Source organism: Silene latifolia, chromosome 9 (genome assembly GCF_048544455.1).
Source record: "Silene latifolia isolate original U9 population chromosome 9, ASM4854445v1, whole genome shotgun sequence".
NCBI lineage: Eukaryota > Viridiplantae > Streptophyta > Magnoliopsida > Caryophyllales > Caryophyllaceae > Silene > Silene latifolia.
In genome coordinates this window covers 2,555,597-2,569,585 of record NC_133534.1, presented here as the reverse complement: position 1 = coordinate 2,569,585, position 13,989 = coordinate 2,555,597, and the positions used below count along the sequence as shown (strand labels likewise).

Here is a 13,989-nt window from a genome sequence, read left to right as displayed (position 1 = left end):
ATTTTAATCATATTTGACATGTCTATAAGTATAGACGGATATATATCTGTCTATACTCAATAGTGAGACTAATCGTTTAGATTATTTGTATTAGTATCCGTATCTTAGACGTGGGATCTCCGCAACTCCTAGTTTCAAAAGTGATTTCGTTGATATTTTGAGGAGTTCGATATTTCGATTTTCGTCAATTACTCACCTCATATTGAAAATGTCAAGTGGATTACACCAAAACATGACGTCAAACATGCTCAATCATAAAAATATTCAATCATAAAAGTTAATACGGAGTATTCATTTAAAACGGAGTAAATTTTATTACTAACCCAGATTAGTTTAAGTTAGATAGGTTCGTGTAAAACAATCATAATGTAGTAATGTAGTGTCAATCACAACCTTTTTATAAAGTGAAAATAATTATACAGAAAAATCGTTCAGTAAACTTATATAAGACCACCTTAAACAAGTATTTGCATGTGAATGTCTAGCAAAAGAACATGTGAGGTTTATAATGCAATTTATTTTCTAAGTAGTTTTCAAATTGATCACATTTGATCGCTAGGCTATTTTCCATGAGAATGAAGCAAACTTATTGACCTGATATCTATTTCTTCAAAATGCACCCATGCTAAAAAAAAAAGTGTATTCGTTGTAGTCGACAGTAAACACACTAGCTTTGGACATGCTAAATGAGTCAACCGGGCCAGGTTTGGATCGAGTAGGCCTGAATGGTCTGGGTCGGTTTATTTTAGATTTGTGTTTTTTTTTTAAGTCTTTCAAGTTATTTAGGAATAATGAACTCTGTATAATAATTAAAAAAAAATATTCGGGTTGAGACATATTTAATCTGTCCAGTTCAAGTTACAACGTCAATCTCAAATCCTCAATTTAAATGTCAAGTTGGCTATGAATCGAACTGTTTAGACAGAAATTTTTTTTAAGACCGTCGTTATCCGTCTTAAGCTTAAGACGGGTCAAATACATACCAAATCAGAAATCACCCCACTTGGTGCTAGTAAAGACAAAAGTTTTGGTATTTTCTAGACAATAAGTGGGTAATTTGATAGTATGTATTTGATCCGTCTTAAACTTAAGACGGATAGTACCGTCTTAAGCAAGACTTAATGCTATTTAGATATCAAATTAGACCATTTAAACCGAGTTAATTTTGCCAGATCTATATAACCCTCGTTAATAATGAAACATGGTTGGTTGAGCTTGAGTAGCACGAGTCTCAATTAGGTTGGTCACCCAAATGGGTCCAACGAAGGACTTTAAAGCTGCGAGGTTGGGCGTGGGTCTCTAGCTCATTTCCTTGTCAGACTTTTTAACCTTTTTATTAGTACAAAATACAAATGCTTCAGTCGGCTTAAATAGAAATTTTAAGATTAATTAATTTTCATTATATTCAATTATTCATTGCTCGTAACTTGTGTTTTATTGGTGGTCGACTAATGGTGTTGACACTCCACCAAGGCCTCAAGGACATCAATCCCTCGAGCAAATGTTTTGATTTTGTTAAAATAGAATATCTAACAAATTTTATACGGAGTATTATTACCATTATAATTTTGGGAGGCGTTAGAGTAATATTGTTGAATACTTGTATAAATTAAGGCTAAGCTTGGATAAGGACTTGCTCTCAATAACTGCTTTAATTATGTACTTATTCAGGTTATTTTCATACATCAGTACAAAATTATTCACACGTATTTCAAACAATTGTACGGAAATGAAGCCGTAAGAGTGAACTGAGTTCTATTGATTAAAATTTAACTTGAATTCTCAACGAAAAGTACGGTTCTTGAATATCTAGGTTCAACTCTTTTTTTCATTACTTGTTACACAACGTTTATTTCACTAATTCAATTTGATCCCACTAATTTATTACATTTTCTCTTACCAACATACTTTCTCCATTCAACTACACTCTACCACTTTTCTTTTTCACGTTTGTCAACGCGTGTTTTACGCGCTAAATATCGTTAGTTACGTATTTGCAAAAATTATAAAAGTTAGATATTTTTAATGTATTCGTAAAGACGAATCAAACAAGATCCCACATGAATATATTTCTACTTACGTATCGAGAGAAAATCGAAATTGAATACACAATTGTGAATAGTGTACAAAAGTGAAATAGGTAGAGTGAAGTTGAATGGAGGAAGTAAGTCTTATAAGATACTCTGTATTTGTTTCACTTGTTCACTCTCGCCTATCTTTAACGACGACTAATTATCGTTATTAATCTTCGAATAATTGTATATGTTTTAGAGTAAACAACTAAACAAGTCTGAATTTGTAATTAGAACAAAGAGCACTACATGATCGAATAAAGTGAAGTTTTGAGAGCAATGGAAATGTGAATCAAATTCTTAAAAATCCGTACAAGCTCAATGTCAATAAAGCACAATTTTGGTGCGCTTGATAGCAACCTTGCGTCCATGCCTAACTCAGTTTCTTTGACTAACCAAATTCACTGTCTTCATTCAACTTATCTAACAACCCCACAAGGGTGTATTTGCAGAATCGATTCAGTTGGTCTTCTTTACGACGGTTGTAATTTATAATAGATGAAAAGTGACGACCAATATATCACCAGCTTATTATTAGAAAAATGGTATTTTAATGACTTTTTTTTACCATAAAATAGTCATTTTAATTATAAAATAATGACATTTATTTCGTTGTAATTTACGACGACGAGATGTTTCCTAGCAAAGTGGTTAGGCCTAAAGGAGTATTGGAATGTCAAAATTTGTCAACCTAGTATAGCATGATATCACTTTAAAATGAATTAATTACAAAAATCAAAGAAAGCAACACCAAACCCAAAAATAAAATAAAATGCAGCATCCAACTCAACACAGCTTGTTTGATTTACTACTCTATTAATCACAAGAATTGCTTATTTACGTTCTCTGAAAAAGGTGGACATTCCTCCCTAAATTTTCAATTCATACTCCCTCTGCTCCATCATTTCTTTACTTATTATATTTTTGCTGTCATTTATTTACCGTTTTCTTTTCAGCATGCTTTTAATAGATAATTTCATCTATTCATATAAATTTAATTCACTTTTCATCCAATAAACAATACCCACAAACCCTTTCGGTTCAGACAACCGAGATGAAGAAAATCAAGGGAATACTCCCTCATATTCTCCATTTTCTTCCCTCTTTCCTAAAACGGATTATTCAGGTTTTCTTCTCCTTTCCTTTTTTGGAAACTTTTAATCTTATTTTATTCATTTCTCTCTCCTATCACCAAACCCCATCCAACTCACAATTCCTTATTTAATTCCTAATTATTCATTTCTCTCTCCTATCACCAAACCCCACCCAACTCACAATTCATATTTTATTCCCCTCCTTAATTCTTGTGCCCCCAACAAAGGGGAAGAATATGGAGAATAGGAGGGAGTATAAGAGAAGAAATCACAAGAAATATATTACTACTAGTAATTTAGATCTTCTACCATAAAACCAAAACAACATACAATCTCCCTACTGTCATCCCTCATCACCACTATCCAATATTGGTTATACGAGTATTGTTATCTATCTTCTCCCTTCTACCTTCTCTTTCATCTCCTCTCTTTGCCCTCTCACAATCGATTAAGTTAATATGTAAATAAGACTAAATATACTACAGTATATTTTAACCGGTTATTAGAGGAGAAGGTAGAAAAGAGAAGGCAAATAACAATTCTTTATATCAGATACTTGTATAAAACTGTCTTACACAATTCCGACTAACAAACCTACCACTCATTCTCTCAATATCTCAGCTGTAAATCTCAGCTTGTAAATCTAGAACATAAATTATCCTCCTTTCCAATCAATCCTTTTGTCATCACTCTTCCTCCCCACGTGACCCCTCACATTCTCCTTCACTCCCCTCTCTTAACCAAACATTCAGATCTCCATCTCCATCACTTCCACCACACACCACACACCACAATGCCTCTCCTTCTCCTCACCACCCTTCTCGCTTTCGCTTCCATCTCCGTTTCCGTCTCCGTCTCCGCCTCCGCTTCCCCAACTTGCAAACCCCCAACCCAAGCCCAAACCCCCTGCCCACCATTCCCATACCCATTCTCAACCCTCCAAAACTGTGCCCACCCATCATTCCACCTCACCTGCCACCTCACCACCACCTCATCACTCTCTCTCCTAGTCATCAACAACCTCACTTTCTCTCTCCTCAACTACGACCCCACCTCCTCCACCCTCACCCTCTCCCCCCATCCCTCCCCACCCCAACCCCAACAAAAATCCCCAAAATGCCCCTCAAATTTCCCCTATATTCCCAAAATACCCCTCAACTTCACCAACACACCCTTCACACTCTCCTCCTCCTCTTGCTCAAGACTCTCCTTACTCAAACCATGTCCAAATCCAACACTCTCTTTACCCAATTGCTCCCTTTGTCCATGGGATTGCACATTGGTTAAACACCCGTTTCGCCTCGTCGAAACCGTCTGCGAAACGGGTGGAGCTAGTAATGGAATTAGCGAACAAGGTTGCCAAAGTGATGTACTTGGGTACTTGAATAATGTCCTTAAACTCGGGTTTGATGTCGAATTTGATCCGAATAATGACGACTATTTTTCGCTTTGTCGGAAATGTAAGTCGTCTAATACGTCGTCGTTTGAGTGGATTCGACACCATAAAGAGCGAGTTAAGCTCGTTTCGTTGGGATTATTCATTGTTTGTTTATTATCATTGTTTGTTTTGGTCTACATTGTTGTACAAAGTAGACGGATACGAATACGACGTTTAGCAGAGGATTTGGAAGACCCAACGACGACGTTTTTGTATCGGCATCGTTGCGCGGCGTTATTACCGCCGGTTTTTACCTACGATGAGCTGGAAGCGTCGACGAACCGGTTTGACCCGAAAAGGAAAATTGGGGATGGAGGGTTTGGTTCGGTTTTTTTAGGGAAACTTAATGATGGCCGAGTTGTTGCGGTTAAATACCTCCATCGTAACCACCAGACCGCGGTTGGGGTTGGGGGGATTACGGTTTCTTCGAAATCGTTTTGTAATGAGATATTGATTCTTTCGTCGATTGAGCATCCGAATTTGGTGAAATTACATGGGTATTGTAGTGACCCGAGAGGGTTACTGTTGGTGTATGATTACATCTCAAATGGAACATTAGCGGATCATTTACACGGTCCGAAAAAAAAGGTTTCCGGTTCATTAGGGTGGCAAACCCGGGTTGATATTGCGTTACAGGTTGCTATAGCGGTTGAGTATTTACATTTTACGGTTGAACCGCCTGTGGTTCATAGGGATATTACTACGTGTAATATTTTTGTGGATGAGAGTATGAGGGTTCGGGTTGGGGATTTCGGGTTGTCGAGATTGTTGGTTTATTCGGAGTATAGGAATTCGTCTGGGGAGTTGTCTGGTTCGTCTTCTGGTTGTATATGGACCGGTCCACAGGGTACTCCAGGGTATTTAGACCCGGATTATCATAAGTCGTTTCGGCTGACCGAAAAGAGTGATGTCTATAGCTTTGGAGTTGTTCTGTTAGAGTTGATAACCGGGTTGAAAGCGGTTGATCAAAAGAGGGAGAAACGAGAGATGGCGTTGGTTGATATGGTTGTGGCTAAGATACAATTGGGGTTGTTAGATCAGGTTGTGGACCCGGCATTGGCAGCCGAGGGGACAGTAGTCGAGGAAAGTGTGGCTGCGGTGGCTGAATTGGCGTTCCAGTGCTTGGCAGCTGATAAAGACGACAGGCCAGACGCTAAGGAGGTGGTGGCGGAGTTGAGACGGGTTTGGAGTCGGACACGTGGGGTCCGTGGATCCAATGCTAATGTGGTTGTGGTCCCGGCCGGGGATGAGACAATAACATGAGGGTGTGTATAAAGAGTCAAGATGGCTAAAGGCTAAAGCAATGTTTAGAGATGTGGATTGTAATTGGTTATGTGAGATGTCGTAAGTTAAGACGGTCTTAAACAAGACTAGGCGCTAAAGCAATGTTTAGAGATGTGGATTGTGGGGATATGTATGCTTTGTTAGTCAATATTTGTACAATGTTGATGTTTGGTTGGTGGGGTTGAAAGGTTTAATCATGAATTGTTTTCTAACTATTTGTGATGATAGGGAGATCATCCCAAAAGATGGATCATTGAACTATTGAAGATATTTGATGCCATTTGGTGTTGTATTTTGTACATTAATTATGATTATGATAATCATCACTTTTGTTTCATTTGGAGTACATTGTTAGATTGGGCATTTGATTAGGTTTTAGAAGAGCTTTGTCATGAATGTTTTAATGGCCAATTGTATGTCATGAATTTAATGATGGCAATATTTTTAGAAAGAAGAAATTGGTGCATGTTTGGATCATAGGACTTGAGAGTTGGGACCATTATTGAGTGGTGAGAAAATGAAGAAAAATATGCATTTGGATTTAGATGAATCCAAATTCTGGTATTCTTTTTACAAGCTCAAAGCACATACCAAGCATCGTAGTCCAAATTTTGTTTCAGAACGATCTAATGGTCAATTGATAAATGGATGCAGAGAAAATAATGATTTATTATTGTTTATCGGAGGAAATAGGAAGGTATCCATAGATATATACTCCCTCCTATTCACCATTTTCTTCCCTATTTCCTTATTTGGATTATTCGGGTTTTCTTCCCTATTTCCTTTTTTGGGTTGATTTGTGTGGTCCAAATTAAATTACATGTGGGGTAGTGTGTTTTGTGTGGTCCAAAATCGGTTTCTTATTCCTTGTGCAAAAAGGAAAGGGGAGGAATATAGTGAATATGAGGGAGTAGTAGAGTATAAAATTCGACATGGTTAATATATAAAAAGAAAAAAAGATTTTATTTTTGGAATACAAATATACAATTATTTTCGGAATTCAACACTATATTATGATGTGTATACATGGGATTGGATCTTTGATCTAAACCAATACAAAGCTGTAACATGTTCATGTGATGCCCCTCAATTTGTGATAAATGTAATTGTACAATACATGTGTAAATTGTTACGGAGTATAATCTAATGGTCAACAATTCCAACAAATTGGTTACCTGATTGAGATATTCTCAAAATAAATAGTCTTCTCAGCTGCGGTTGCATTACGTCATCTCTCGAGTCTCGACCACTGCTAATAAAACAACTGTCATATGAAGCTTCAGGTAGCTGAACAAGACTTCCCTGAGTGTCACCCATATGCTGTTTATGTTTAAAAGACGGTCATCATTTGACGCTGATCTAAAATCAAACGTAAACAAATGGAAGACAGAGTATCAATTGAGCGCCAACGCTAGTATTTGACTGAACTTCTGAAATCTAAGAAACTATACCACCAAATTATGACGAAACTCTCACAGCAACTTTAATGGCAGATAAGGTTTACACTGTATTAGCTTGCGAGTAAGCATGTCCCTCAAGTAAGCTTACCATTACTTGCCATTAGGGGACATTTTACTTGGAATAGGCTTGACGCCTTGACCTTCTCCGACCAACACAGATTTAGCCTACCATTAAAGTTGCTCTTGAGAGACACAAAGACACATGTAAGGAAAAGTGACATACAACGGAGTCCCATCTGCATTAGCTTCAGCTTCTTCTCAATCATTTGCCTCAGACTGTACTGCGAAACAGTTCAGCAAGTCAGTAATGAATAAAGGAAGAGAGTTACCGGGAGCTACCAACGTTTGAAACCGAATGAGAAAAATAGAGGCGCCAAATTCTAACCTGATCCTCAAACTTAGAAGTTGTTAGATGCAGAAAGCTTTGTAGTACTTGCTACGGCCCATTATATAGATCCATCAAGCTGCCACTCAATAAACCAAATGGCCTACAAACACATCCGGAAAACTCTGAAAGTTAGATTCTATGCATATTTTGATGAACACGGAAATACAAAAAAGATTGTCATCCCATATTACGCAATACGCACCTCATTCCATTTATGATGATGATAATAATAAATACGGAATATACTATACCATACATCAGTCTAACACAAAACCAATTGATACAGGACTACCAAAATAACAGAGCCCTTTCAAAAAAATAGTTACTACAAAACAAATGCTTATGAGTGTCAGCAATTCTCAACATATTTGCCATATGAGACCTCTAGCTGAAGCATCAAAGAATTTTTTTTTTGAAGAATGTCAACACGGGTATATTTCAGTGGTATTTATTCGCTCAAGGTTGTTGTGTAACTAACAATTAAGCTCACTTTTTTTCTTTTGCATTGTTCATTTCGTCTGGGATCTGAACAACGTTGAATCACAAGGGCGAAGAGCTATAGTCTATACTCTATACCTCATAAGCTTTAACATTGCAGCCTTAATCTGATATGTCCAATAGCAACCAGCAAAATGCTCGATTACTATTAAGGTATCTTTGATAGCAGGTCAAACTAATTAAGATATAGATCCCTTTTAAACAAGATGATTTTAAAAAATCCCCTGTAACAAACGATAATTTAATGGACCCAAGTAATAACAGTTGAACGGAGTCAAAAGAAGAACATGGAAAACATCTAATTAGCATATAAGATAAGTTGAACTGACCAAAACATATGTCAATATCACTCCTAATTTATAGGGAATATTACCTTGTCGCCAGCATAGGCAGCACAGAAGCAAAGAATAGCACAACCGTAGCGATATGAAGTCACTCCCATGAGAATTTGATTGTTCATCAACGATTACTCTCGGCTTTCACATCGTCAGTAAGGCCTCTCTCAATTGATCCAAAATCTCCTTCATCAAAGCTATTATCAAGGAAATAGCAAGCTATTTCTTGATCTACACTTAACCCCCTACTCCTCATCTCATTGAAGACTTCACGTGCTTCCGTATACTTTTTTCTTTTCAAAAGCCCCTTGATAAAAGCTGAATAAGAGCTCAAGGAAAGATCATAACCTTTTGCTACCATTTCTTTATACAAGTACCATGCTTCTTTTAAATTCCTTGCTTTACTATGCCCCGTAATTAGTATATTATACGTGTTGCTATCCGGCATTAAATTATGAGCACGCATCTCTTTGTAAAGTTTAGTTGTGACTCGCAAGTTGCTTCTAATGCTGTACTGCTTCATAAGTGCATTATAAGTTGCAGAATTTGGCATTATACCCTTCTCTAACATCCATCTGAGAAGCCTTTCACCATCTTCCAGCATTCCCGAGATGCAGAAGCCATTCATCAACACATTAAAAGTAACCACAGTCGGAACCAGTCCTCGATCCAACATTCTTTTCAGGAGTTCATGGGCCTTGGTAATTTCTCCCGACTTGCAATAAGCATCCATCAAAGTAGTGTATGTAATGGTATCCGGACCTAAATTGCCCACTTCCATGTCCTCCATTAGCTTTACAGCTTGCTCTATGTTTCCCGCTTTACAAAGACCATTAATTAGTACATTGTACGTGCACAAATTTAGTTCTAGGCCTTTTGCAGACATTTCATGCAAAAGTTCATTTGCAGTCTCGACCTCCCCTTGTTTACAGAGACCATCAGCAAGTGCGGTATACGTGACAACATTAGGGGTCAACCCATGGTCTACCATTTGATTGTGCCAACGGAAGGCTTCTTTCAGCTTTCCAGCCTTGCAATAACCATCTATAAGGGCTGTATAAGTAATTACGTCTGGTAGCAATCCACTGTCAAGCATTTTATGGAAGAGCTTATCTGCTTCTAACAAGTTTCCACTTCGACAAAGCCCACATATAAGAGCGGTATATGTGATAAGATCAGGAAATATTTTAGCTTTTTGCATCTCTTCAAAGAGCTTGATGGCAGCATCAACGCTACCAGATTTACAGAAACCATCAATGACAGTTGTGTAAACTACAGCATCTGGAGGTATTTTCAGGCTAATCATTTCTCTCAGTACTCTCTTGGCATCAGATACATTTCCCAACTTGCACATTAGAAGAATGATGCTGTTAAACGTAAACGCATTGGGTACCAAACCCTTCAACCGCATTTCATTGACGAGCCTTAATGCCTTTTCTAGTTCACCGGCATCACAGTACCCGTGAATAACATTGCTATAGCTTACAACATCAGGCATATGGCCTCTTAACTCCATTTGCAATAGTAGATGATGAGCTTCTTTAAATCTTCGGAATTGACAGAAAATGTGGATAACTGTGTTATAAGATCCAGTACCCCAGTTAACCCCTGCTGCAAGAAATTCCTGGAAAACCTTAACTGTTTGCCTATTTTTGTCTGAATCGTCAGAAATACTAGAAAGAAGCAAGTTGCAGGAGTCAACTGAGATCACTAAACCATAATTCACCATCTTCTCGAAAAAAGCTCTGGCCTCTATAAGCAAACCAACCTCAACAAGAACCTCAAAAAATAGATAGAAAACACGGGGGTCTGAACCCCAATACTTGTAAGTGTAGATCAATCTTTCAACAAAACAGGAAAAAGAATGATTGTAATCTAGATTTGGTTTAGACCAAAAATCATAAATGAGACTGTGAGTTGTCTTTATATCTTCTGAAGCTATAGAAACATGAATGATAATGCTCCGAACTTCCAGTGATGGCTCTCTGAACATACAAGCCCACTCATAGAAGTCCAACACCAGTTGGTAATCGTTCTTGATTTTCATTAAAACCCAAATGAGGTGGTCAGACCTGAAATTTGACTCAAAGGGCTTTAGAACATGCCTTAGTGGCTCAGTTCGACGTTGCTTTAATGTGCCAAAAATGTACTGGACAAATTCTGAGTCCCTTACATTAGGTTTTCTTGGCGAGTAACTTGGGAATGGTCTAGTAGAAGTTGAGTAAAAAGAGCAAAAAATTTCTCCCAAATATCTATTCTTGGACAACTTCCACGTTTTCTGACCCAAGTAAGGACTTCGATAAACAAGTTGATAACAGCCACTGGACAAGGAGAAGGCACATCTCCTCATTTCTATGAGAGAGACCCATGGAAGACGATACATAGAAACTCTGATTAATGAAGTGACAACTCCAAGCCATCTAGGCTCACGGAGATAGAATGGTAGCCATCACCGGATTGCCTGCAAATCATTTTAATAAGCAAACAGCAAGCATAGACAAAAGAAACCAATCATCTTATATTCTGAAAACTACTATAACCAAAAAAACACCAAATCAGATTGCTATCTTAATGATACCGAAATGTCACTGTGTCTTCCATAGATTAAGAATCATCTAGCAAACTAGATTATGTAGTCAGCATTCAGCAATCAGCACTAAATTAAACTTGATTCAATCGAGCTCACATTTGTCCTCATACAAATAAAACTCTTAGCACATATATCATTTTTAAGTCTGATTTATCCATCCCATTACTCCGCAAAGCACGTCTAGCATTCTAGTTTCAGGCGACGCAAGGCGCGCCAAGGTAACTATGGCCCCTGGCCCTAGGGCGTAACCACGAGAGGTCAGAAACAAAGCCGCACACATCATGCACATGATGCACCCTATAATTACAAACAAAATTGTATTTATATTACAAAAGAATTGTCCAACATTACTTTTTCCTGATGTCAACAAGCACAATATGTATAATATGGATAAGGGGTAAAACTAATATTTTGCAACAACAATGTGCCACCTTTTTATTATCCGTCCGCCTTTGCCTCATCGCTTTGCCCCTCCACCTTGATGAGCCTCGCCCTTCTTAAAACTAAGAACTCGGTTACTCTTTTCCATCCCTTTTCCTCACCTCACAACCCAACAATGGCAGCCATCCTACTTTCTCCTTTCACATGCACTTTTTTCCTTCTCAACCACCACTCGTACAACCGCCACCATATCCAACAGTTTCATAGTACAAGTACAACCAGAGGCATACTGGCGTAACCAAGATTTATACTCCTTCCGTTCCAATCATTTGTAATATTTTGATTAAATCACCTCCACAAAGAATAAAAAAGGTAAACAAATTATTGAGTCAAAGGGAGTATTCTTTCCGTCTCAATCATTTGTTTACCGTTTTTATTCGTTGTCAAACTATTTTAATCTAAATTTCTCATTGTCCAACGAAAGCGAGCGCCGCTACTAGCTCCCCTTAGTTCCGCTATTGAGTACAACAATTACTACTACGACTACGAATACGAATACGAATACCGCCACAATCAGCAATTACATAGAAACTACGCCGAAATACCTAAACCTAATTAATCAAATTAATCAAAATTACTTAAACCTAAAATAATCAAATCAATTAATCAATCAATTAAATTAAATTAAAATGCAATTGAAATAATTATCGGAAAATGAATAAACGAAGAATACCTAAGTGAGAGACAGCCGGCGACATTCAGGCGAGTGTTCTGCCGGTAGAAGAGCGCAGTTTAACGAACGAGTGTGCTAAAATACGCCTCTGGCTTTTTTTGTTTTAAAAAAAAAATAAACAAATTAAAATGATGAGTATGAATTTGTATGCGGATATGATTTGGACCAACAAAGTATAAGCCACACAAGAATATGGGCTGTTGTAGGATTATGGTTAGGCCCAATTTAGTAACTGGACTGGTCGAAAGACAAATAGAAGAAAAACCCGATTTGTAAATATCGTCGACGTTTTAGTAAATATCGTCGACGTTTTCATTCCAAAAGACGATAATGCCCTTTGCATAATTACACTATTTTCTCTCTCTAAACAATTTTCTCTCAAATTCTACTAAAAACCAACTACATTTCGATCTCTCATCGCATTAAACTAATTAAAAAAGATGTTAGAAATTAACGCACATCGACTAGAAAACTTAAATAAATTTAAAAAATCGGCAGATAAACGTATTAAACACGTTTTTTTTAAAAAAAAAAATGAAATAGCTCATGGACTAAATGTTGAGATTCAACAATCGACCATGGTCCAAACGTGGGAAACCAACGTTGGCCGTCGTCCAAATGTGGGATTCCAACGTTTGGACCACGGCCAACGTTGGTTTCCCACGTTTGGACCACGGCAAACGTTGGTTTCCAACGTTTGGTCCAAGGCTGAACGTTAGATCTCAAAGTTTGGTCCATGGTTCAAGCTTGGGGATACAAATTTCAGATTTACGCCGAAAAATTGCAACGTTTGTTATTACTAAGTCAATACGTGACGTAAATCAATTATCGAATAGATTTAACGGTGCGCAAAAAAAAATGTAACCAAATAATGAAGCGATTAAGTTGTTTAAGTACCGGTGATTCGAGATCCGTCGTGGTGTTGTTTTTTTTAATTTAGTTGAAGTTGAGAGAAAATTTTTTAGAGAGAGAAAGTGTTGGATGAGTGGAAGGGCAGTTATCGTCTTTTTTTTTTAAAAACGTCATCGATATTTACTAAAATGTCGTCGATTATGGATTTCAAACCCTGATATGAATTTTTTGGTGTGCTTTCGCTAAGCTCCGTTTGGTCAGACACTTCAGGTAGCTTATTTGACCAAAATTTTAGTTATCTGATTTTTTTGCAAGTGTTTGGTAAGTGGCTTATTTGACCAAATAGGCTACCTGAAATGAAATGCTACCTCGGGTAGCATTTGAGAAATAAGGTACCTGAAATGAAATATTTTCCATCTTTTACCCTTTAATTTATAACATTAAATAATGATCATATCTTTTTACGTCATTTTTACCAAAATCAGCTATTTTGTCAAACACATTTTTATATAATCAAATAGCTTATCAACTCCTAATTTCCAGCTACCTTATCAGCTGAAAAATTCTTGGGTACACTAGGTGTACCACGTCATCGTACACCCTAGCCAATAATATAACTAGAACTACCCAAACTCTCCATAAATAATGACAAAATCCATGTGGAATATGATTAAAGGTTTATCATTGGTTAAGGTGTACGATAATCTTGTACACCCGGTGTACCCAAGAATTTTTCTACTACATTTTCATGTTTCAGTTACCTTTTCAGTTTCAGCTACCTTTTCAGTTAATTTTACCAAACAGAGCCTTAGACCTGACAAATGGGTTAATCGAGGATTATTCGGGTCAGGTTTAGGTCGGGCC

The 13,989-nt window shown here is 37.3% G+C and overlaps 2 protein-coding genes across 7 annotated transcripts; one reads left to right on the top strand and one right to left on the bottom strand.

Moving 5' to 3' along the window:
* The first annotated feature begins 3,822 nt into the window (after positions 1-3,822).
* Positions 3,823-6,346, top strand: LOC141598684 (LEAF RUST 10 DISEASE-RESISTANCE LOCUS RECEPTOR-LIKE PROTEIN KINASE-like 1.5). Its single transcript, XM_074418417.1, has one exon. It carries the CDS (start codon positions 3,960-3,962, stop codon positions 5,865-5,867), a length of 1,908 nt encoding a protein of 635 aa, XP_074274518.1. The 5' UTR covers positions 3,823-3,959; the 3' UTR covers positions 5,868-6,346.
* Positions 6,347-6,832: 486 nt separating this feature from the next.
* LOC141598682 (uncharacterized) lies at positions 6,833-12,422 on the bottom strand. 6 transcript variants are annotated; one of them, XM_074418412.1, is made up of 5 exons: positions 12,274-12,422; positions 8,608-11,030; positions 7,734-7,836; positions 7,465-7,629; positions 6,833-7,421 (listed from the first exon to the last, which is right to left on the bottom strand). In XM_074418412.1, exon 2 carries the CDS (start codon positions 10,950-10,952, stop codon positions 8,694-8,696), a length of 2,259 nt encoding a protein of 752 aa, XP_074274513.1. In that variant the 5' UTR covers positions 10,953-11,030; positions 12,274-12,422; the 3' UTR covers positions 6,833-7,421; positions 7,465-7,629; positions 7,734-7,836; positions 8,608-8,693. The 6 variants fall into 6 exon arrangements, with proteins under 6 accessions (XP_074274513.1, XP_074274514.1, XP_074274517.1 ...); XM_074418413.1 differs by having other exon boundaries at positions 6,833-7,247; positions 7,572-7,629; XM_074418416.1 differs by having other exon boundaries at positions 7,465-7,624.
* Between the last annotated feature and the right edge of the window lie 1,567 nt (positions 12,423-13,989).